Consider the following 26215-nt stretch of genomic DNA (forward strand, 5'->3'; position numbering starts at 1 on the left):
ACGCCACTAATAACCATCATCAGAAATCACAATAAATACAGCCACAAAATAGGTAGCTCGGTGCACAGGTGGACATTTGCTGCATATTCTCACGTCGATTATCTGTACCTTTTCTTCCAATACCGATTGTCATATCTCTCCCGCTTTTAGATGCGATCGTTTGGCCACCGGGTTTATCTGCGTAGTCCAGCTACATCTATGGGAAAAACTTACAAGGACACTTCCCTCTCACCGATAACGTCGTCCAGAAAATGATGCATCAAGTTGCGAGCGCATGTTCGAATCTCCAGATTCGTGAACTAAACAACTCTTCGTTCTTCATTGTACTTTATGACTTATCGTGTAGCTATCTTAAATATGCACCTCTCTCTCTCTCTCTCTCTCTCTCTCTCTCTCTCTCTCTCTCTCTCTCTCTCTCTCTCTCATAACGTATGTTGAATTGTAGGAGGCGTCTCACATGTACAACCGACTTGTCGGAATTGATTCCCTGGTTCCTCACTGGTATTCTGACTGCCTATAGCTATATTAGTACGATGCGCATGAAATACTAATATGTTTCACTATTGATCATATGACATTCATTGAAGCATTGGCAACGAATAGTGTCTTTCGTGCATTTTCAATCGTGATAATGTAATATCTACATGTGGATGGTCTGATGTCCGAACATTATCAGCATGAAAATCTTGAGCACAATATTCAGGCTATGACGACATCTCCTTGGTAGATCGGACACTGGTGGCTCGAGCTAAGAATTGCTTACAAATGACAGTCATCTGCTGCCCCTGACCTCACACAGACGGCACCACAGTGTACTAGTCAGCTGTAGTAGATAGATCATTTATTGATACAAAACTGTGAGGCCACAGGCCCATGCAACATTTAGGAAGGTCATGTAAATCATAAACTAATTTCTGACTGATATAGCATGATAAACATATACGGAAAAATATCGTATAACATCAATGTTAACTGAAGATATAAGAGCGACATATTTTTGGATGTTTGGATTGACATGAAACTTTTCTGTATTTACCTCTTAGACTGTAATATACTGAACCGCAAAAGAAATGTCATCCCAAGTAACAATGCATAAAAAAGTTGTCATTTAAATATCTTGGTCATTTTGTCAAAGTTTCTAAAACTTATCATTACCTTGTCCGGAAAAATGAAATTTGATGATAAAAAAACAAAGCAGAAGGCATTAAAACCAATCGCTCAAACGCATCACGGCAACGGACATGGTAACCCGATGCACGTGAGTTCCGTGCAAATTGAAATGCACATGCTTTCCCCCATTTCTTGCCCTATAAAAAGCCACCAAGATCGGATAACATTCATTCGTTTTTGAATTGCTACCACATGCCAAGATTGACAAGAAATCAGCAACACCAAGCCCTCGGATGATTGCAGGCTGGACAAACCGCCCAGCAAGTAGCCAATGCATTTCACGACAGCATCTTCAAGATCGCTTTGTTACTGCTGCAGAAACTGCTCGACAGACCATGGGGACACAACAGCGACACATTAGTGCGGACACTGTGCGTCGACGATTGACGAGCAGACACCTCCACTGTTACAGGCCACACTGAACTGTTGTCTTTACAGATGAATCGAGGTTCAACATTTCCCACAGTGACGGGCGCCAAGGTGTCTACCGGCGTTTGGGAGAACGTTATGCACGCAACTGTATTGTGGAGAAGAATCGTTTTGGAGGTGGCTCTGTGATGATTTGGGGTGGGATAACAGCACGGCACCAAACCGCTTTGGTGGTTGTTCAGGGCAATCTCACCGGTGTTGGCTACAGAGATCAGATTCTGAGCCCATTGGTCATTCCTTTCCTGCAACGTCATGGCCCGGGATTGACATTTCAACAGGACAACGCTCGTCCTCACACGGCTAGGGTCGCAATGGATTTCCTTCACCATAACAATGTCATGTTACTGCCATGGCCTGCAATTTATCCAGATCTCTCCCCAATAGAGCATGTGTGGGATGAAATGGAGCGCCGTCTGCGTCTTCCACATCCTCCAGATAACGTCCGTGACTTGGCACAGGATTTGAGTAGGATATGGCAGGCCATTCCCCAGGCCTTCCATACCCATTTGGTGCACTGCTGTGATTCACGCACAGGGTGGTCATACCCGTTATTGACTTTGTGACTTTGTCGTTTGACCCCCTACTCCATTTTGATCTTCTGACGTCATCGTAACAGATGTTGTTCAGGTCCCGTTGACATTTTCTTATGGTCCGATCATTCAGCTGCTACAGCGTCTGCATCATTTTGTTCTTGCTGTGTTGTATTTCAATCCAGAATATATTTTCTCCGTGCACAGTTTCTTTATGTGGCTACTATATATAGATTATATTAAGAAATGATAACAGAGACAACATTTGATAACAAATGGGCGTTGATTGTTTGATGACAACCATTCGTGTTTATTGAAATTTTCCCCGAAAACAGGGCATCCCCATCCCAGGGCTCGCCACTGCAGTTGACGTAGATCCCAATGGCAACGCCCCCCCCCCCCCCCCCCCCCCCAAACACCCACCCACACACACACACACACACACACACACACACACACACACACACACACACACACACACACACACACACACACACACACACACACACACACACACACACACACACCACCCCCCACCCCCCTGCAGTTCAGTTAATCGAACCATGGTACCTGTCAATATGGTGGCATATAAATTATTGACACGCATTTTAGCATGTGATTTGTTTGCACTGCGCCTAGACGAAACGACTTGTTCCTGAGACGTGCTCAAAATGAATGATGGAAATAGTGAACAGTGTTTCCTCAGAGCGTCTCTTTACGTTTGTATACTTTCTTTTCACAAATCACCATTGTATGTATTTTACAAACAAAAACATTCTTTTGCAGTTGAGTATATGTCCAGTATATGTAGATATAAGAATTAGATCCCTGCCTGACTAGTATTATGCGTATCCAACACTAAAAAAATGTATACAGTTAATGAAAAGACATTTGAAAGAAAGAGGATATATTGGTAAATTAATTAAACAAAACGTGTACATCTATTCAGGTCCTATATACAAATGGTGCTCCGCGACGAATTTTTCTACAACAAAATACCATTGTGCCCTTGACCTTATGACCACATATAAGAGCTGAATCTGTCTGTCTAAATGTTGTCCATGATGATTTGCATTCCTCCACTCTGTTCGCCATTCAAATGTATTCCTTCCTCGCAATATCCATGGTTGTTAACATCAACATGGGATGCATCAAACGTGTGGTTGACCCTAAAAGAAAGCTTGTAATGTCATGATCAGTATCTTCAATTAACTTCAACAAATTCCTTCTCTCAACTCTCAGGCACATTCAAATGATACATTGGTTTCAACTGCCCTCCTAGACCGCCGTCATACAGCTGGAATATTGCTGAGTGCGGCGTTAGACAACAAACATACAAACAAAAACATGTTTATATTGTGCAATGTGAAAAGTATTGTGCACTGCCGTGGGTCATGATCATTTGTATAAGTAATATGATGTGACAGGCCTTGATAATTAAAACAAAATAAAACAACAAATGTATGAGAGCTACCTCCCCATCTGTTTGGCGTCATCTATGGACTCTGGGAGATTTTTGTTGCGTGTCTCCGGTAGAAGTAAGGCCAACACACCAGCCCCAACCATCGAAACCCCGAATATAATCAGTGGAACAGCTCGTCCAAAGTCGCCAGGAATCACGAGTGCCTTGTTTGGAAATGTCAATGCATTAGCAGTTCGTCATATATGTACATTGGGTTTTTCCAACTTTAGGCAATTCTCAGTGAGAATTTTAAATCGTTTAGTTGACGCTGTAGTCAACAATATTAATGCTATATTATTACCTGAGCGACCACTAAGCATATCATTCATATATTACCAGCCGTACTCCACGGAAATGGAAACGCAAAATGAATGAAATCAGTTATATATTAAGACACACAGTGATTCAGGAATCACAAATATATATTTTGGTCGTCCAAACATATGACCATTGTTACAGTCGCCAAATCGCAAACATCAGTTGTCGCTAAAGTGCATCTACTAGCAAAACACGTCACCTTTGCATCTTCGCAATCTGCATGTGCAACGTGAAAGCTTATCTCCAAAAGCCCCTACATGCCAAAAACCCTACAAACCAGTACCCCTAAGGGATTTCACCTTCTTATAATGGAACAGTCCCAAAGACTATTTAATTCATGAGTGTAAAGGATGAACCAAGAAAGCTGGATTAACATATGGAAAGATTGACTGAAACTGAGTAAAAGATTATATCAATTAACTTAAGACTGGTTTGTTTAAACATATAATATTTCCAAAGAAACCTGAATTGGTGAACAAGCAGGTTTGCTTATTTAAACACTGTTCCGGGAATTGGTTTAATACCGAGTAAAGGTTGTACATGAATGTACCTAAAGTATTCAAATAAACCATTTTCAACCAATTGTATTAAGCGTACGTTAGCTGTGGAATGTAAGCGTTGTGAAAAAATGACTGCATATCAATATGGCCGGTCTCCAGAATGTTGAGTTTATTGTTTTACAGAAAGGCAGCACACACGTTTTGTTCAATGGATATCATCACACCAAGAATGTAGAGAGACAAACTTGTATTCACTGGAAGTGTGTGAAGACCACCTGTAAAGGGGAAGTGACCGCAGTTGGTAATACCCTTAGGAATTCTACAGAACACAACCATAGAGCTTTCACCGCCTGCCCTGGTTTGTGGACGGCTCTACAGCATACCCTCTTGTCTATGCCTTACTGCCGGATCGTCAGATAGGTACCTTCTCCAGACTTTTCCGATTGCTAAGGAATGAAGTTCAACAGAGACTCAACATGAATGCGTTGCACACGGGTATCACACGCGTGGCGGACGGGTTTCACACGGGTGACCAAGGGGTGCACACGGGTTGCGTAACGCGTTGCCCATGCGTGTAAGGGGAATGAACTTCTATGCAGTAGTGTAACACTGTCCTCGTTGACACACAATGGCGGGTGGGGAATAGGGGTGCTGAATCATTTTCTTTCATTATGGCTCAACAAAAATCTGGTTTATCTCAAAATGAAAAAGGAGACGTCTGGAGGAAATTGATATTTCAAATGGAAATCTTTCTCAAAATATTGATTCCTGGGCTAAATTCCTGGTGATTGAGGCTGCTGATAATTTACCCATCCAATTAAATCCTTTTGCTATTTCAAAGGCTGTTTCCGGGATTTGCGGTGAGGTCAAGAACGTCACCCGTCTCCGTAGTGGTTCGCTTCTGGTGGAGTGTCCACAGAGACAGCAATCTCTCAATCTTTTATCTGTATTTGATAATGACCACTGTCATCATATTCAACACTGTCATTGAATATTGTACTACCACTCTTTTGTTTACTGTCATTGTAATTGATGTGCAGTAATTTGTATTGAATTGTAAATTTCGGGGGCGGCAGCGTTATGGTATGGGGTGGGATTACAGCAAGACAGAGGACCCGTTTGATAGTGGTAGAGGGAAATCTCAATTGACTACAGATCATCGGCCGTCTCGTTCTACCGTTTTTGCGTCGTCATGGCCCAGGCATTACCTTTCAGCATGACAACGACCGGCCTCATATTGCTCGACTTGTTCAGGATTCTCTTCAACAAAACAACGTGAAAGTCATCCCCTAGCCAGCTCGCTCCCCTGATCTCTCACCAATCGAGCACATGTGGGATGAGATGGATCGGCGCCTTCGACATCAACCACGTGTTCCACAAACGGTTACATCCCATTTGTAAGACATCCCATTAATGAGACACCCATTTTAAGACAGTGGAGTAGGTGGGATTAATTAAACAAACACAGCCAGTCTACCCACTTAACAATGGTCACAGCCCATGATTAGCGGATTAATTAATAAGAGTAGGCCATTAATTCTGTTTGAATATTCTCAGGAAATAAATGAGTTAGGAGCTTGTAGGAGCTTACTCAAAATGTTGAGATGCATGTTTTGTTAAAACTTACTTATTACACATATAAATTCCCCCTAGTCTGCTAACAATTCGGAAACACATTAAATGGCCTGGCCGGGCCCGTGTGCGAAATACGCATCAGTCGGAAAGCGCACGTTAAATCTCCAAAGTAAGTAAGTAATTAACAATTCATGCACAATCATGGCAGGTTTGCCGCATGTTGAGTTCATCAGGTCCTCTTTCAGGGAAATCTCCACTACAAGAACAAACTTCTTTGAGTGGCATTTAGAAGTTGGTGTGATGAAGTAAGACGAGTTCTATCCATAGAACTCGTCTTACTACAAGAACAAAGTAAGACAAACTGGTACTCATTGGCGATGTACCGTTAAGACCTGCATTGGCAAATGTACAACAGTTGGAAATTTTGGTAGAAATTTCACTGTACACAACCACCCACCAGAAGACACCAGCAGAATCCAGTTCCTTGGCAGCTTGAGGAAGAGAGCAAGAGAAGAACCAACCACTCCTATGCTAGCCCTCTACAACGACGAGGTCTTGAGACATGATCCGGAGGCTGCAACTGTATTACCCTCCTTCAGCTCAGTCGGCGTGTTTCGGGGTGTTTCTTCCAGTGGATCCGACGAGCTGCTGCCTTGCCTCTGCTGCCTCTTAAACAGGTTCAGAATGCATGGATTGACACCATGAACCAGTCTCCCGATTTACCGAATGCTGACGAATTCAACGACTACATAGTCACAAACTGGGTGGATTATGAAGCCAGACTCCCTCTTTTGCTGTGGAACCATCACTAGACATTCGGCCCAAGGACCAACAACAACCTGGAGGTTTCCACAGTCGCATCACTGCATCACTGAATCATCGTCATCCTAATCTCTACGGGTTCATCGAGATCATCAAGAAGATTGAGAAATCTGAGAAGACCAAGCTATCTCAGTAAGACCTAGGTGCAGCTCCACCAGCAAGAAAGCGTGTGTACAAGGAGATTGACAATCGACTTTCCAGACTGAAGGATCAGCTATCCCAGGGTGTCAAGACACCACTCCAGTTCTAAGATGCTGTTGGCAAACTTCTGAAGATGGATTAAGGTTGTGTCAGTGTGACAACCTCGATGTGAACTGTGATGTGAACTGTGATATTAACTTTAACTGAACTCTAAGTGGCGAATATGTTAAAACAATGAATTTAAGGGATGGATGAATTAAAATGTTGAATGAAATAATGTAGAAGAGGGTATCAAGCATCTTGAGTCATTTCTTTTGTCTATAATAAGACAAGTCCATTTTCATGATAGGGGTTCATTACCTGATTATCATGTGCAACCAGGTATGACATTGTTGTTTTAAGGTGTCTCACAACTGGGCTGTCTTACTAATGGGAGGAGACTCCAGGAACTTCGAAACATGCTCCAGCAGATATGGACAGATATCCCACAGGACCTTGTGCGACGCCTGGTCAATTCCATGAGACGAAGATGTGTTGCTTGCATCGCAACCAGAGGTGGACACACACGCTATTGATTTGTAAATTGACATTTTGGCATGTTCATGTTTTTTTTATGAAATCACGCATTTTCTGATGTCAGTATGGCAAATTAAACCATTTGAACACTTACAGGAGTCTTTTATCTGTTGCAAACCGAAATTGTTTCAGATTTGGTAAAAAACTTTGCATTAAATCTTTTTCAATGTCACAGGAACTTTTGTTGTTTAGTATACATTGCTTGCTTGTATTCCATTTGTTGGTTGTTTTGTTAATTTCACACTAAGTTATTCTACGTTCAGATTTCTGGGTTAACAGATTGGGTCAGGTCTTTTACCTGACCTCTTCATTCGGGCGGGTGCACAACAGCAAACACACGATTCAGAAACAGAAACAAACAACACTATTGGTCGCTTGGAAACGTGTGAATCATGGTCGGCCGTAGCCGGGGCGTTTCATGTTTCCCCAAGCTACATGACCAGACAATTGAATCGTTACCAACACCAAGGGACAACACGTGATTTTCCCAGATCTGGCAGATCACCTGTGACCGCTACAGCCTATGGCCGCTATTTGAGGGTTCATCACCTTCGGCAAAAGACCACCAAGACAGATCTTCAGCATCCCCAATACCAGGTTTGCCAAGAATATTGGTCAGGACGTGGGGAATGTCTTCAAGCAAGACGGCTTCGAAGTGTTGTTTTGACGGGCCAACATCGTCGACTACACTTAATATGGCTTCACATGCAGTTGGGAACTGTGTGGTTCAGTGACGCGTTATGCTTTTTTCTCGTCATGAAGATGGAGTATTTCGTGTGTATTGACATCGGCGAGAAGGTTTTGCGCATACGGGAACTCGACACATTCAGTAGAGTTACTGTCATGGTGGACAAATATCTCGCAATATCGCAGGACTAACTTGGTTCACGTTCATTGCAACTGAACTCAACATCGGTACCAAGTGAAATAAGGCATCCATAGGTCACACTAATTATGCAAAACGCCAACGCCAGATTACATAAAGCATAATTCATAACTGCCATACCCAGAAAAGAACATTATTCAGGTCCTAACCTGACACTCTTGATAATCAAGAATGACCCCATTGAACATTCATGGGTTGAGTTTGATAGACGGAGTCAACCACAGTCGCAGTCTCTGGAACAGCTTGCACTGCCACAACACACCGAGTGGACTACCAATCCCATTGCGTCCATGAAGAGTTCTTAAGTCCCGGGTTCAGCACTCTCGACAATGACTGCTGATGGCCTATACATTTTACTTTAGACATATCATGATCATGTCGACATCAGCGACTGTGGTGGCGTGTGTCATATGTTCACATTCAGCTGCTTTCCGTTGACCGAATAAACAAATCGGTTACATTTCACCCAAAATGTTCTGGAATTTGAAAGGTGATATTGTTCTAATATGCATTCACACACTCATGTTATATTAACAGCATAACAAAATAGTTTAAATTTCTGGGGATGGATAGAACCTCAGAGAAATGACCAAAGAGGCTAGGCAGTCAATTATTACTGTAAAATGAAAACCAAAGTTTAGTTACCAAGTTGGCGATATAGGGTGATATGACTCCACCTATTCTCGAACATATAGATGCAGCGGCCATCACTGAGTTCCTGACGACCGTTGGAAACAACTCAGAAGTGTACAGAATGACAACTGCGAAGCTTGCAGATACGAAAGCTCGACCCAAGAGTGCCAGCATTATGGTTATCCAGTTGAGATCTGACGACGAAAAAAAGTTTAGAAGTATAAAATGTTTCTTGTTCAGTGACGACTCACTTCCTTTAGCCCTTCACAATCAACCGGTATTCAGCTAACATGTGTATTTGGATATAAATATTTCTTAGGAGTACGGAAACAGTTTTCGACACTTTTGTTTAAGATAAAAAAGTTTGTGAATAGAGTGAACACCTTTAAAATGGACCACTTCACAGATACAGTTTACATAACACACTCTAAGACGAACACCTGTATAATTAGCACAGCTGCGTTTGTGTACTTATCCAATAAACTTACTCTAGAAAGAACATCGGCAATCATATGTCTTTCTATCCTTGATTAAACTTTTGTAAAGACACACTTCACGTCATCAATCTCATTATTTTTCTTCATGTGATTTGTGGACACCTCCCAAATACACCTCAAAATGGTGCAATGATAAAAGCAAAGTTGTGATTTCTTTCTCAATTGTAGAATATATTTTCTGGAGCTTTTCAAATTTCTTTCAAAAGTAACAAACAGGGTGATCAATGCTGTTTTGTTCTGTGACACTGCCAGTAGGCATTTCACTTTCATCAAATTCTCAAAATGAGGTGTTTCAAGACTAGAGAATTCATACGTATGGCCTTTACTCTTGCAAAGTCTTCCCGGCAATGGTATTTTTTCTGTAGTAACGTGCAATACCTAAGTTCCTTTATGTTTGTTGGAACTGGGGAATTTGCAACAACTTCTACTTGTGCTTTAATTGGTTGTTCCTGACCTTGACCGACAACATGACCTAAGACACATGTGCCTGAGCAAATTCACATTTTGCAAGATTTGCAGTCAATTATGTCTGTGAAAGTCAAATGTTCGCCCCACTCCATTGAACAACAAGTCGTCAATGTAAGACACTGCATCGTGTAGACCTTGAGTGATGTCATTGACGAGGCACTGAAAGGTAGACGGCATACCTTTGTACTGAAAAGTTTATCAATATTCTTTGCACGCTCAGTTAGTGGGATCTTGACCTATTCTGTCAAAACAGTCATCAATTCTTGGTATGGAACGATTCAGTTTCAAGTTGGTAAATCATTGGAAGGTGTTGTCGGGCTTGGGTACCAGGATGCATGATGAACTCCACTCGCTCTCGCTGGGTTTGATGTCATTCACTATCATAAACTTGATTTCATTTTGGTCAAGCTCAAGCTTGTGAGGGTTCATGCTCTTAGGATGATTTATTCATAGGCAGTGCATAATCTATATATCTGTCATGCCTAACTAAGTTGGTACGACCACATACTTCTAGAAACAAATGGACATACGTGATTTAAATCTGGCATCTGTCACTTTTGTTCTGGAGTAAGAAGAGCTTACTTCAAATCAAGATTGTTTGATACCTCAGAATTTTAAGACTAGCTAGCCTTCTCTTCAACATCATCAAACTGCACATGCTAACTGGTAAACTCCAGTTGATCAGGTACCACACTATTGCCAGGACTGAATTGTTGTCATAACAGACTTTAATTTCGTCCTGTTATTACTTAAAATTGTCCCTGGAATCATCAGTAGCTGTCAGAAGTCTACTTTGGAAAGAACATCAAGTAAATTCAAATCTGATTGATCATGAGGCCATTGTTCTTTCAAATTAATAAGTTGTCTTCTGACCATGTGACCAAAGGCTAAACTCTAAGGGACTCCTGAACTGACCCCATAACTGGAAAGGAATGCTTGTATCCAACGTCTTCCCAGCTTCAAATCAGTTATTCCTAATCATATTTCAAAAAGCCTGAAGAAATCTCTCCTTTGCGCCTTGTGACTCCAGGTAATATACACTAGATAGATGTTAGTTTCGCGGACCGAACTCACCACTTGTTCACAATTTGGTAAAAACCTTTACACTCATCTTCAGCAGAAGCAAGTGGTCTCCATTCTCATTTGAAATCTACTGGGAGATCGTGTTAGCCATGTGCATGGCACGGTACATAAAGGAAATATACTTTGAATTTCTTTCTGAAGTAGTCCAGTGTTTTGTGAATTGTTCGGCTCAAGGCTAACACATGGATCAGTTCAAAACTTTTCAATGTTTCTTCAATCAGCAACGCCAAAGTTGAATACACCTAAACGTTCCTTCTCAACGTAATATTCGTGCACTCACGAATGTACATAATTTTGTCACTGTCGAAATGTCTTGAAAAGGGACATGCTCCGTTCTTGAATCTGGAATAACGTTGGAAGCTTGCCGGAATTCAGTGTGATCTGCATTTATTTTGAATTTGTGTACATCACATTGACTGATAGACGAAAACGTCTTGACCACAGTTTACACTGGTTCATGTTCCATTAGGGACAAGCATGAGCATACTACAAAAAACCTGTGCACATTATTTCATTGGTGAGAACCCAGAAAAAATACATAAGGTATGATAATTTCCTTGTCTTTTTCTCCAAACGATCATAACTGCCAAAATTATCAATGAACATATATGTGCCCTATTCCTTTTTCATAAGATAACAAACTTGTGCACATTATTTCATTGGTGAGAACCCAGAAAAAATACATAAGGTATGATAATGTCCTTGTCTTTTTCTCCAAACGATCATAACTGCCAAAATTATCAATGAACATATATGTGCCCTATTCTTTTTTCAAAAAATAACATTCTCTTATAGATATATGGCTACCTCGCGAGTTTAAGTGCCAACCTGGTTCTTTTGATTAAACTAAAGAAATCTCATGTACTGTTACAAGAAATTAATGTATCATATACAAATTACAGTTATGTTTAAGAAATGTTTTGTTGTGAAACAAACCACTTAATACACAAGAATAATGTCCATATGAGGTTTGTAAGCATATGTTAAGGATTTTATCTATTTATTTATTATTCATAAAATACTAAATTGAATAATAACATAATTATAAAATAGTTACTTATTCACTTAACTGATTTCCTGGGGATTTGTATTTTCGTACAACGTCAACATTCATCCAAAGCACTAGAAATTAAAATTTATTGTTTTCTGCAAATATTATAAAATGACACGTAAGATTAACCCGAATGTTCTTATTTCTGCAACTGACATGATGACCTCGAAAATTATTTTTTTATTCTGTTTAACGTTTGAATAATAAATTTACTAAAATAGTTCATACTTTACCATCGCGCTGTTATTTACCGATACAAAAATCGAATTTATACTCAGTTAAAAATAAGATATCAGAGATGTAATCATTCAAACCAATTAGCCCAAATGTAACGATTTAGACAGGTTCCTAACATGAAACGCATATCACCTTCAATCACGTAATTTAGGTAAGTTTACGAAAATTTACCAATTTTATGTTCGCTTTGGCCTTAACCTTGGTATGATTGAAAACATCAGGATATTTTTATATAGTTGTGTGTAGTTTTCTATCGAGAATGAATGTGCAAAATATCTCTTCAATTGTCCCTTGTATAATGAAGCACACACTGTTTGAAAGTCCACCCTCACTGCAGCACCTTATGCTGAAACAATTCAGCAGGCTAAGGATTAAGGTCATTTCCAGTGTCCCTTGCTGTGATCTGGCTTGAATGTAGCTTAAGTGGCGTACAGACCTACTCCCTCATTCATGGCTGAAAATAAAGTTGCTCCTAAATCCCATCTTGAATAGTTGCAAAGACGTTAAACAGTAAGCAGTTTATTCATCTCATAATTACTTACCTCCAGATCCATACAGGACGGGCAGGATTGTGGCGGTGCAGCAGATGCCACCAAGGATCATGGACGCACAATGTAGGGACTTCCTGCCGATGCGGTCCAGAAGGAGAATGCAGACGGTGAAGGAGACGAATTCTGTTGCTCCTGCGATGAGGCTGTTGGCGTAGACGCTGCCACCGAGACTTGCCACATTGAGGCCTAGACCGAAATACCCCAGACTACATACCAACCTGAACAATTAACAGAAGTATTAAACCTAGCACTTCAATCTAGCACAAACAATTCGGTAAAGTGTTATGCAAAACAATTTGACAGTTAACCAAATCCAAAATAGTGTTCAGATATTCAACGTATGACATAAATTTCATCCGTAGAATGTAAAATATGCACACAATTCTGAAACAATTTTCGTTTGCTAGCCCCAAGTTGGTCAGTTAACGGTTAGTGTTGTTGAAAACATGACGCCATCTCATTTAGATATACACGTATGCTTCATGCTGAATGAGTGAGCGAAGATTTAAGGGTCTGCGATATTTCAGACAGTAACATAACTTCTACAAAGAATTATCATGCGTAAACAGCTTATATGTATGAAACCAACAAATAGCTGTGTTCGAACGTTAGCACCAAAACAGACATACACACTGAACAAGGTTTCAAGACAACCAACGCCCATCATTGGGAGAAAATATTTTGCAGCGAATAAATTAAACATGCTTTACGGTCGTTAAAAAATGTAAAATAATGCGTACACTTCTTTAAATTCTCAGACAGAATTGAAATCTTATCATTAACTTGCTTGGGGTTTTACAGACAGGAAAATATGTAAATCGACACATATTGCATTTATCATTGTTATACCATAAAGCTCAGGTCACGTGAATAATTATAAAGAGTGATAAACAAACGTACCAATTTAGAAAGACAATGGTACATCTTGCTACAAGGGTTGGGCTTGTTAATATGGTCCACATAGGTTCTGATCTATCGCTGTCCAGTATATTTCCAAGGGACAGGTCAGACGGCAAGGTTACTTTGTTGACCTTCGCAGCATGGCGTATCACTGCATCCCCCTTTGCATATCTCTTCTTGCTGATCAACCAGCGGGGAGATTCCGGCATAAACCTGTACGAGGTATAAAACCATCATTAAATGTGGTTTAAGGTCCCCTTGAACAGTATTTCATTCATATCAGGCTAATTAGCTTGATATGGAAGGAGTTCCCGAAATGTTGTGGGTCTTAGAAGTTAACCACTTTAGAATACTACTATCAACGAGCACAGGTGTAGTGCTGGTAAACCCAGTTGCACATTCAGGGAGAAGCGGGATTCAAACCTACGATCACGTCTAGGGGACGCAAATCTGCACAGCGAATTGCAGCTCCTTAGACCAATGGGCCTCCTGCACCCCTAAAAGCCAAGCGTATTGTCATGCAATCTGTAGCTAACAAAGCCGTGTTAAACCCAATTCATTCACATAACAATGTCACTTTCTTGAACTTCACTTAAACGTTAGAATGTATCGTAAACTCTGTGCTTACCAGTAGTACGTTAGAAAGAGAATTGTTGGTGTTGACAGAACCAGTTGTAGATGTTGCCATTTGCGGATAAAGTAGGCGGCAACAACGACAAAGTTCGCCGAGGACCAGAAGAATTCAACAATCATACCGGTCCATCGACGCTTAGACGGGCCAACTAGCTCCACACCTGGAACGTTATCATTGCTAAGTTAATAATTTACATGAAATACCATAATTAACACACACCTGTTATATCCTAGCATGTTTTAATTATCATGTTATCAGCATATGTCTGCATTTCTAGTTATGACGTGTCAGCTTGATGAAGGAGGAAAGCCCCTAAACGTGATGCAGGACTTGGACGTTTACCATTCAAGTGAAACCCTCGAGCTGATAAACCTGGAAACATAAGCAGTGCGAATCTGGGATTAAAACCAGCGAGCATAGGTATCTGCCACGCAAAAGGGGTGCAACTCTGCACAGCTGGTTTAGGTGCCGTGATACAACAGAAATTCGTTTTATTCTAAATGTTTTTCATCATGTACATTTTATATGTAATGTAAATCCACATGTGCATACCTCACAGATCGCATGTTGGTATTGTGTGACCTGACGCTGTTCATGTTATCACCCACTAGATTTGCTGGTCCTGATCCGATTACAAGTACACCGTTCTCATTATCCGACCAAGTATAAGCCTACGGTATCAGTACATACTAGTATTCCATTCTGGATTCTCCAAGAGGCTCGACTCATGCACTAGGCGTATATGATAGAGAAAAACATTACCAACAACAAAACCGCTCATCCATATGGCTGCGCTTCCAATACCGTTAAGGAAGGTAAGGAAAGCCAAGACGCCAAAACCCGGGGCGAATGAGACGGTGATTGATGCAAGGCAGTGAAGGATTACACCCATCATAAATATCTTCTTCCTCCCTATTCTGGAAATCAATATGAATTCGACAAGTAATTTAACAAAGGTTCGAACCCTCGCACGTTTATACTCTATTCATGCAACCTAATATTCAGTTCAACGTAGAAAGGATTTGTGTGACACAAATTTTCGAAAATGGCAATTGAACTGTTAGATTGTGTGACAGATTCGCTGTTCAACACACACCTAAATGGTTTAACGACTTGAGTATTGCTTTAAAAACCATGACCACACGTGCATGTAGCTTTATATGTTATGTTACATTCATTGTTTATCCAAAACACACCATGTTCATAATTAAGTAAGGATAAGATAAAAGGTTGAACATCTTCTTTATGAAGCGATTATGAGCGACGTTTTTGGTGCAGATTTTGTGACCGTTAAAAAGCAAGGATGTACAGAGTATGGTTGACAAGCATATATGTAGGTGTGAGTCAGTGATTATACAGTTGAGTAGAATGAGATGTAGTTACACTGGAATGGTTAAGCCTGTTATGTACACAAAAGGGGTGATATTAGGTGAACATCTCAACAGGTGAAGGCAGTAGTACGAAGAAAAGGATTAGGACTGATTGGGGCCTTCGACGAAGTGATGGAACGCAGGGGGTATGTAAATGCATTGATCGCGGTTGATTGATGGTTGGAGTGAAAAAAAAATTTTGTAGCTCGCTTCCTTCTGTGTGGTCAGGTTCGGACTGCTGGCCTTGTCGAAGTTGTCCCGCCCTGCCTCAGTCTTTTGATGTTGATTACTTTTTTGTAGTTTTCTGATTTTGAAGTCTTTGAGGTGGTGAGGGCTTGGATTTTGTCCCACTGGATGCTTAGGATTGTGTTGTCAAGGACATGGTCTGATAGAGCTAACTTAGAGTCGACTTTGGAGACTGAGCTTTGATGTTCTTTAATTCGGGTTTTGATTGGCCTTGCTGTTTCGCCAGTGCAAGCTTATCCACAATTACACGGAATGTGGTACACTGGTCCTGATTGGTCTTGCATTTGGATGGATAGTGGTTTTCCTGCGGCTTTAATTATGTTCTGATTGCTGTTACTTCTCTTGAAAACTACATCAATGTTGACCTGTTTCTTTAAGAGTCTCTGGATTTTATGGCTTATGGTTCCAATGCATGGGAGGCCTATCACAAAGGTGCAGACTGTTGACGACGTGACCTTTTGGTTTTCTTGGTGTTGCTCTGTGATGTCTGTGGCACTAGCTTGTTCGCGGTAGTGGTTGTACTGTGTGCAAACTTGTTTTGGGTGCCTTAGTTCAATGGTAAGGTGTTGCTTGGTAGAACAAAATAACCTTGTCTTGCTAGGGCTGAGATGATTCCTTTCTTGATTTGAAGTGGTTGGTTGGAGGCATAGTGAAGATTCTGATCTGTGTGGGTTGGTTTGCGGTAAACAGTGGTCTGGAGGTTGTAGTTATTATCTTTCTATACAAGTACATCAGGGAAGGGTAGTTGACGATTAGAGTTGTCCTCCATGGTGAACCATACGTGGGTTTTGTGAGTTTAGGTAGTCCAGTAGGGTTCTGGGGGGTCTTTGTTAAATGCCTCTCAAAGAAGTTACTTTACAAACGAACCTGTTTGCCTTGACATCACGTTGAACAAAGTAATGAAGTCCACATTATTGCGACAAACACCCTCTTCGCAAGCATCAAACTCATACATGAAAACTCCGCTTACTGTATCGCAATACTGCAGCAGCAGTTTCACAGTCGCGTTTTTCAATCTTCGAAAAACTATTGCCCTAGCTGCAAAACCAAACAGTCCCCACATCTTACATCATGTAATCAGATCTCATCGGCTGTTCCTCGTGTTTGTAAATTGAAACAGTCTGAGACAATTTAGACTCAATACAAAACATTTTCATCATAAATACATTGCAGAATAATTGATAGTAATTGCTAATATTACGAGACATATGGCTCACATTGAGATGTTCTTTTCTTGTCAAGTATAATGTTTAAGTAATCTGATAAAAAAGTTAGCTCTTGATGAATTGAAGAACTTTTGAGCTGAGGTTATTCTTACACGTCTGAGAGAGGCACCAGTAAGGCACTAGAGACCAGGGACCCCAGCATAAACAACATCTGTATGTGGGACTTGTACAACTTCAGATCGCACACCCAGTCAAACTAAAAAATAGCATCATAGTCAAAGAAACAATTTACAATTGAAGAGCCATATTGGGAATTAATGAAAGTTCAGACAGTCGCAAATGTATGATGGTCAAACAAGGATCATTTATATGTACATAGACTCATATGCAATTGAAATATGTTTTCCTGCAGACTGGAACTTAAACACCAATGCTGTGGATATGTTCATATATGTATCTCCAAGATACAAAAATGCAAATTTATAAATTATAAATTAGATTGTTGTTCAGCTACATGTATGTATTCAGATGTGTGCAAAACAAACATAAATGATTGAAGAGACAAATTCACATTTAAGTCTTATGGTACTCATCTATGTGTGTCCCTGTGATATTGGCACATTAGCTGAAATACGTATGCACACTCGTATATCATTCTAAGCTTACGTATATGCATTTGTTTCGGAGTTTTCAGTATAATGATTGGGCATAAGTTATGAATCTTGCGCACATGTTTTTAACTAAATCCAGTTATCAACCTCATGAGCTCCACAGAAAGTATTCATTGTCTTTGGGATCGCAAATTATGCTTATCTAAACATACCATAATGCATTAAATCAAATGAAAACCCGGATGTCATACCGTTGTCACGATGTTCGAGCCAAACGTTCCTTCGTCATACACCCATCGATTGCACAAGTGGGTAGCGTTGGTATATTGTGCACCACCCGACCTTGTGGAATTGATGACGTTATATACGAGACAGGACGAATAAAGTTGTCTTCCTTCACTGTCTATTGGTATAGCGGCGTTGACTGCACGGGCATGTTGTTCCCCTTGTATGGCGTAGGTGTCGTTATCCAAACAAGGTACTGCACACCTTCAAATACAACATATTACAAACTAACATCGTTATTGGTCCAATACCTCAATTGACTATCATAAGCCAATTGACTATCATAAGCTTTGCTGTCAATATACATGTCTCCAAGTTGTCATTGATTCCTACATGGTCGTACGTAAACGTACCATAACAAGCTTCCATCACTCGTATGTAACTTCATTTGCTGATAATAAGTCATTGCTGAGCAAGGTAAACATACAAACATTAGGAATAGAGTTGAGAACAGATGTGTGAAAGTTAAACAATCAAGAGACTCGTATGGTCAAACAAAGCCTTCTGAAAACCGTATTTTAATCTTACAATCCATATACTCTCACCTTTTTCAAACAAGTGCTCAGAGCGATCCATGGAGAATATATGTGATCTGCTGTTATCCTTCTCCTGAATCACCCTCGATGCGTATGACGTTATTTACAGTCTTCGGAGCTAGAGCATGTTCGATTGTACGAAAGCCTAATGGTGCCACTTGTCCATAGCAGACAGTTAATTCAAAATTAACATGTTTTATTAGTTTCAACAAAATTAGTAATTGTACTATCGTGTCACTGGTTTGTCGGGTTTGTTTACAGGCTGACGTCGCGTGGCGTTGGGCAAAAATTCTTATTCTTGTATGAATGGCGGATGCTAATCCTTTTCGCGAACACATTGTGTCATCACTGATTTTAAGTGGTCCATTCATATAATTTCCACAGCTTTTTTGCCCTTCACACCAAATGGAATCTGTTTAGGCAGAAAATCTAGGCTGGTTAGTATATTGCATTGACAATTTATATTCAATTATATTCTCGACATTTCTCGTTATTTCGATAATTTTCTCGTTATTTGAATTATTTTCTCGAAATAACGAATTTTTTCTTGTTACTTCAAATATTTTCTCAGTTATTTCAAGTTTATCTAAAAAACTCGAAATTTCGATTTATTTCTCGTTGCTTCGATTATTTTCTTGTTATTTCGAATATTTTCTCGTTGCTTCGAGTTGTTTTTTTGTTACTTTGATTGTTTTCACAATCGATTGTTTAATCGAAACTACGAGAAGATAATCGAAATAACGTGAACAAAACCTCGGAATTTCGAGAGATAAAAACAGATACTTAAAATAACGTGAACTTCCGATTTGAAAACGATATATATGTCACCAAAGTGCACCATTAGGCTTTCATACGATTGTACCTTAGAAGTTTCGAAATGCAGACGCCGAAGGCCGGATGGGTACAATGTGTGAAGCCCATTTCTGGTGTCCCCCGCCGTGAGATTGCTCGAAAAGCGGCGTAAAACCATACTCACTCACTCACCCGAAAGGCCGGAGCTGCAGGGATATTGCTCGACATAAAGGGAAAGTTTACTATTAAAAAAGCTATTGGAAAGTTGAAGTCATCCGTCTTAAAAAAGCTTGTCATAAACTCTTGTGGAGAGTTTTTTTTGTCGCTCTGAATCTTTGTACATGAACTTAAGTATGAAACAGACGAGGCGGTCTCACTGGTCTTTTTTTTATTTCTTGTGTAAATCATGATCAGTGCCTATGCCTATTTTGGAAAGTTGAAGTCATCCCTGTTGTCACATAGTCATCTGGATAGAAGCTTTTGTCGCTCCAAATATTATGCATATATCTATATTCGAAAGAGATTGGGCGGTTTCAGTGGTCTCTTTTCTTTTTAGTTCCTGTAATTACATTCATGGAAGGAAATTGTCTATTTGGCCACTTTTGAATGGAATGGATTAAGTTACACTTTCGAGGTCAAATTCCCATGTTTGGTTGTGCCAGAAATTGAGATCTACACTGAAATGGATCAACAAGAAGGGGAGTACAATTGGTGCCCATGGGGATACCTAGTTCTTGCCTTAATGTCTTATCCCCAAATTTCTCAAAGATGTTATCAATGAGGAAGTCCAGCGTTTCACATATTGTTTTCTCAGGTGTCATTTGCTTTCAGTTTTGACAAATTATGGTCACGACGTTTATAACAAATTCCCTGTGGATCAAGGAATTCAATTTCCCTAAAGACTAGTGTCGTGTGGAATGGACAAGTGGCACACAGTTAAAAAATCAAATGATTTGACATCATTACACTGGGATTGCAAACAAATCCTTTGGTATTAATTCCACTCACAACTGAACATATATACCTGTGATCCGGGACGCCGAGTGTGAAGACGGTTATCATGATCTGTATTCCCAAGGACACCATCGGGATACAGAGGAGGACATACAGCCTCTTCTGGTAGGTTCCAAACTCCCCAAGGTCTTTCAGTATGTCATCATACTTCATAATGGGTCTGTTCAATTAAGAATTATAGAGATGTGCACTATTATTCCACCAGATATCTGACCAGTTTAGGGGCTGTTGGGTAGCTTCGTGGTTCAAGCGTTCACTCGTCATGCCGAAGATGCGGGTTCGATTCCCGACATGGGTACAATGTGTGGAGCCCATTTCTGGTGTCCACCGCCGTATTATTGCTGGAATATAGCTAAACGCGGCGTAAAACCATACTCACTCACTCACTTACTAACTCGTACAAGTTTATCGTCAGCTGCCTACGTCATCTACTTTACACATGGCGGCAAATGATCCTCAGAGGATAGACACCACAGCCCCATCCTACAGCTATAAGCATCTATCCAGCTATTTCCGAGTCAAGCTCGGGAACAATTCATGCTGGTTCATATCTGATGATGTTGGATTGACCTTACAGGTGATGACTCTGTGTTCAAAGACAATTTATGTTAAAACATGATGAAACATGTTACCAGAATTTCAAAACGTATCCCAACTTTGGCAACATTAACAAATTCGATTTATTTTGGCTTCAGCCTTCTAAATGCACAGTTTCAAATGATCTGTTCTTGTGGATCATCTACATAAATCTACAATTTTACCAATATTAGCTTCTCTACCTCTCTACACCAATTATGCCAATAAAAGGAACGCATTCACCCATTGGCGAACGGTCATTTACGTTTTTAGTTGTACGGCTTACCGCCTGTTAACTCGTAAAGAGGTATGTATATATGTGATCATTTTGCCATCTTTTCGTAAATATTTGTTTGGGCTAATGTTTAGTTTTGGGGGATGTGGGCATGCAATGATATTCGGGCTCCTTTTCATGTACTCAATTAAATCACACACAACCTTTGTTTGGTTTGAAACTTACACACAATCCAAAACAGGTTTACAGCTCGCGTGGTTTTTTATACCTAAACACAAGTTTACAGTGTCTGCATCATTGTAAGAATCATTATACAGTTAATATGTATCTGAAGATATAATGTACAAATGTTCATACATATAGAACGCAATACCAGAGATTATAGCATATATCATATACTATCACCATGAAGACAGAAAATAGCAAACCATTTCGAACATAGTCGTGAAAAAAAGATGTATGCATCTTGGTGTTAAACGACCTTGTTGATAGCAACATTTTGATTTATGGGAATGTTCTATTCATGCCACTCGTGTAAACACTAGAACACAAATATATCCAATGAAAACTCGTTAGTGCGTTTGAAGTATTCATACTTGCCTTTCTGAAACCGATCCGTCCACAAAAGTCAGCTGTTATAGTCACTCTCACAGCTGCTGGTCCAACTAAACAGTTTAATATGTATATACGTAATTTGAATATTCATTCTAAAATATTTCTGGGTTTAATTGTCACTGATATTCCAGTGTCCAGATAACATTTCATAATGTATATTTATCGATTCATATATCATTGTTGCTAGTTCCTAATATTCAACCAACAAGAATCGTACCGAACTGGGTGTGTTTTGAAGTAATATATTTAATACAATTTCTGCATATTTCTATCTGAAGAAAATGAAACCTAAGTCATATGATACTGAAATGGCAAATCAAACCATCTGTTATACATGATTGTAGAGTTACAGTGACGTTACCAGCTGTTTGTGGAGCTCGGGATAATCAGACTCGAGTGTTGTCAATAGTGCATGCATTTTGCGTAGAACAAATTCTTTGGAGAGATATGACCGTCGGTTTTGGGAGAAAGGTACATAATATCGACTTGAAATTGTGAGGATATCCGGGAAATTCCAAACTAATCCCGTGTTCATTAAATGGACTTCTCAGACAATGCCAAGGTTGGATAATATCCAGGGAGTCATCATTATTTACATACGGGTACTTTGTTTTAAAGCTTGTACATTTTACTAATGCCCTTGAAGTTGCTGTACATAATGTTGATCTCACATACGTAATACATGACTCGTACAATAAAACACTGCAGGGAGAATAAACTATTTCTCTGGCTGTCGAAATGCTCGAATGTTGGCGGGGGATACATAAACGGGCTCCGTCCGCCCGTCTGTCCGTACGTCCGTCCGTCCGTCACGTTTCGTTTCCGGAGCATAACTCATACACCGTTCAATATTTTTTCATCAAACTTTGCAGGTAGGTCAGGTAAATGCTGAACTGGTGCCTTTTGCTATTTAGAAAAAAAAATTAAATAGATGGACTTAGGTTCTGCGAGGGTAGTGTTCGTTTCCGGAGCATAACTCATACACCGTTCAATATTTTTTCATCAAACTTTGCAGGTTTGTCAGGTACATGCTGAACTGGTGCCTTTTGCTATTTAGAAATTTTAGAATTTTTTATTTGTTTACGTTTCCATGGCAGCAAGATGGACTTAGGTTCCAAACTCTTCTATTTTTTACAATTTCCATGACAAGTTCCCCCTCGGTTAAAAAAGGTTAGGGTTTGTTTAGATTTCATTATGTCATAAATTATGCAACAGGGACGGGGGATATAGCCACGTTAGTGGCAAACTCTTGTTTCCATTTTCACCTGTCATCGTTATTGAACGAATATTCTAATATTGTTACAAATACAGTTTCTTTAATTTACTGATTTAACAAAGTCTTTATAATAAAGTAGCGATGTGTATTGTTTCAATAACTTCGACTTTTGTCTATACTATATAAGGGCATTTGACCATGTCATTGTGACACAGAATAGTCAGATTTCTGGGCAAGATCGAAGTGTCAATTGTGATATTTGGAAACAAGGAATAGTCAAGTCTTGCCCGCTCATTAGGTCTTTTCCTCGACCATCTGAATGTGCTAAAATCCTGGTTGCTGTTTCTCTCTATATATACTGTCTACCTTGGTTCTCAACATGTTCTGTAACAATACGTTGTCAGATACATAGAGTGTCATTACCATCCATAGCCCATCAAGGTTTGTCTATATTCTATTCTATTCTATGTTCTCTACCACAGAGGTATCTCCTGGATAGTCCCTGCTATACATTTGCTACTAGTTTTATGCTTTGTGGCTGGAATTCTGGTACAGTAAACTACGTTTATAACAAACACGCTTATAACGACCTGACCTATACAACGAACTTTGTTTTTAGTCCCGACCATTTCTTGTATATATGTTGTATGTATGCTTATAACGAACTACGGTTATTACGAACAAAAAATAGTGGTCCCCTCGAGTTCGATATAACCGTGGTTTACTGTATTTCATGAATATATTAAATTAAATATATGTAAACTTAACCCTTCCCGGGAAGTTTGGCTCGCCACAATGGCAAAAGCAAAAACAGGATGATTATTATAATATTCATAGCTTTATAATTTGTAGCTTTCAAATAAAAGCGCTATATCGAATTTTCCAAGTGACGGATGTGTTTAGTTTGTACGTCTATGTACAGTCGGTAGGCAGCAAACGAACACGCTTCCGACTGGTGCACGAGAACACCTTTAATCTGCTGTTGTTATCCACTGCAGGTGGGGTGGTGATTTTAAAAAAAATATTTGCTAAGCAGTAAAGTTTGTGATTGGTCGTCGTTTATATAGCTGTTTTAAAAACATAGTTGTGATGATGATGTGCTTCTGATTGGACTGAGCGAAGATTGTGACACAAACTGACATTCTCTAACGTGTACGAAATACACGCAAGTGCCACGTACATGTTGAGATGGTGACTTGCACAACATAGGTCTTGCTAGTTTGTTACACATCTAACTGAATACTACTTCTATATCGCACGATAGATCAAACTGGTACATGTAACGTGTATCCGTTAATTCATTAGACATTTGATAACCGTATGAATACTCTTTGAAGATAAATAATGATGCTATTTGTTATTGCATCCATGCCGCCGTAACCATGTTCTATTGTAATGACTTCGTACTGAAGCCGTATTTACATTCAGAAAACAAATAAACCTTAAATTCCCACCCTAATTTCATATCTGTCTCATTCAGCGCGCTTTTTCCAGCAGAGTAATAAAATGCAAAGTTTGTTTGTTTGTTGTTTAGCGCCGCGCTCAGCAATATTCCAGCTACATGACGACGGTTTGTAAATAAGCGAGTCTGGACCAAAAAATCCAGTGATTGACAACTTGAGCATCGATCCACGCAATTGGTTGGTTTGTTATTTAAAGTCGCACTCAGCAATATTCCAGCTAAATGACGGCGGTCTGTAAATAATCGAGTCTGGACCAGACAATCCAGTGATTAATATCATGAGCATCGATCCACGCAACTGGGATCGATGACATGCTTCAACCAAGTCAGCGTGCCTGACCACCCGATCCCGTTAGTCGCCTCTTACGACAAGCATAGTCTCCTTTTACGGCAAGCATGGGTACTGAAGACCTACAATGTATTCTACCCCGGAATCTTCACGGGTCTCCACGCAATTGGGATCGATGACATGCATCAACCAAGTCAGCGAGCCTGACCACCCGATCCCGTCAGTCGCCTCTTACGACAAGCATAGTCGCCTTGTACGGCAAGCACGGGTTGCTGAAGACCTATTCCACCCCAGATCTTCACGGGCCTAAAATGCAAAGTAATGAAAAGTGCCTTGTGTGAACTGTGTAGCGTTGACGAATGTCTCCACTGACTAATAATAGGCAGGCGTTTTCTATGCAGGAAATATATATCAAAGCTGAATATGTAAAATTTAGTGCACCTTGATTCGAGTTTACATTTTAGGATGGAACAGGCCAAACGAGTATGTCCCATATTAATTTCAACATATTTTAGGCAACAACGAGTAAGCACTTACTTGTACAATCTGAGGATCAGTGGCTTCAGTAACATAGTTTCACATGAATGTACATTATATGTGAACGCATCCTTGCGTTGAATTACAGACTCGTATGCAACTGTAAAGTCACAAACAGTACAGCTGGTGCCAAGTAACACACACCATGTGACATGTTTCAGATATACCCCGGGCGACATCATGCATATTGTACTTCAGCTTACCATATAGAGGACTAACATGGTGCCACTAGTTTCATGTTGAAGGCACAGCGTACAGGCAAGTACAGAAGGTTGATGGACTGGAGCTTCATTTGTTAATGTGAAAATATGAGCATATGTAATCCACAAAGACACAAACCCTTCTCAAACCGAGCCTTTACTTACTTGCATTGTGCTCTCTCTCTCTCTCTCTCTCTCTCTCTCTCTCTCTCTCTCTCTCTCTCTCTCTCTCTCTCTCTCTCTCTCTCTCTCTGTTGGAGGAGGGGAGGGGCATGGGTTGGTTTGTTGTTTAACGCCGCACTCAGCAATATTCCAGCTACATGACGTATATATCTGTAAATAATCGATTCTGGACCAGACAATCCAGTGATTGACATCATGAGCATCGATCCCCGAAATTGACATGCATCAACAAGTCAGCGAGCCTGACCGCCCGATCCCGTTAGTCGACTCTTACGACAAGCATAGTCACCTTTTACGGCAAGCATGGGTTGCTGAAGACCTATTCTTCAACCCATGCTTGTCGTAAGAGGCGCCTAACGGGATCGGGCGGTCTGGAGGGGCATAGGAACCACTCATAACATTATTATGTCAACAATAAT

The 26215-nt window shown here is 40.1% G+C and overlaps 1 protein-coding gene across 1 annotated transcript; it reads right to left on the bottom strand.

Annotated features, from left to right (window-relative positions):
* Positions 1-3177: 3177 nt before the first annotated feature.
* On the bottom strand, positions 3178-20636 carry LOC139475438 (organic cation transporter protein-like). The gene is made up of 10 exons (XM_071258651.1): positions 20494-20636; positions 18108-18345; positions 17398-17501; positions 15226-15380; positions 14458-14623; positions 13830-14042; positions 12921-13147; positions 9055-9236; positions 3604-3755; positions 3178-3298 (listed from the first exon to the last, which is right to left on the bottom strand). Exons 1-10 carry the CDS (start codon positions 20634-20636, stop codon positions 3178-3180), a joined length of 1701 nt encoding a protein of 566 aa, XP_071114752.1.
* Between the last annotated feature and the right edge of the window lie 5579 nt (positions 20637-26215).

The sequence above is a fragment of the Haliotis cracherodii genome, unplaced genomic scaffold (assembly GCF_022045235.1).
Source record: "Haliotis cracherodii isolate W230 unplaced genomic scaffold, xgHalCrac1.p SCAF_3, whole genome shotgun sequence".
Lineage (NCBI taxonomy): Eukaryota > Metazoa > Mollusca > Gastropoda > Lepetellida > Haliotidae > Haliotis > Haliotis cracherodii.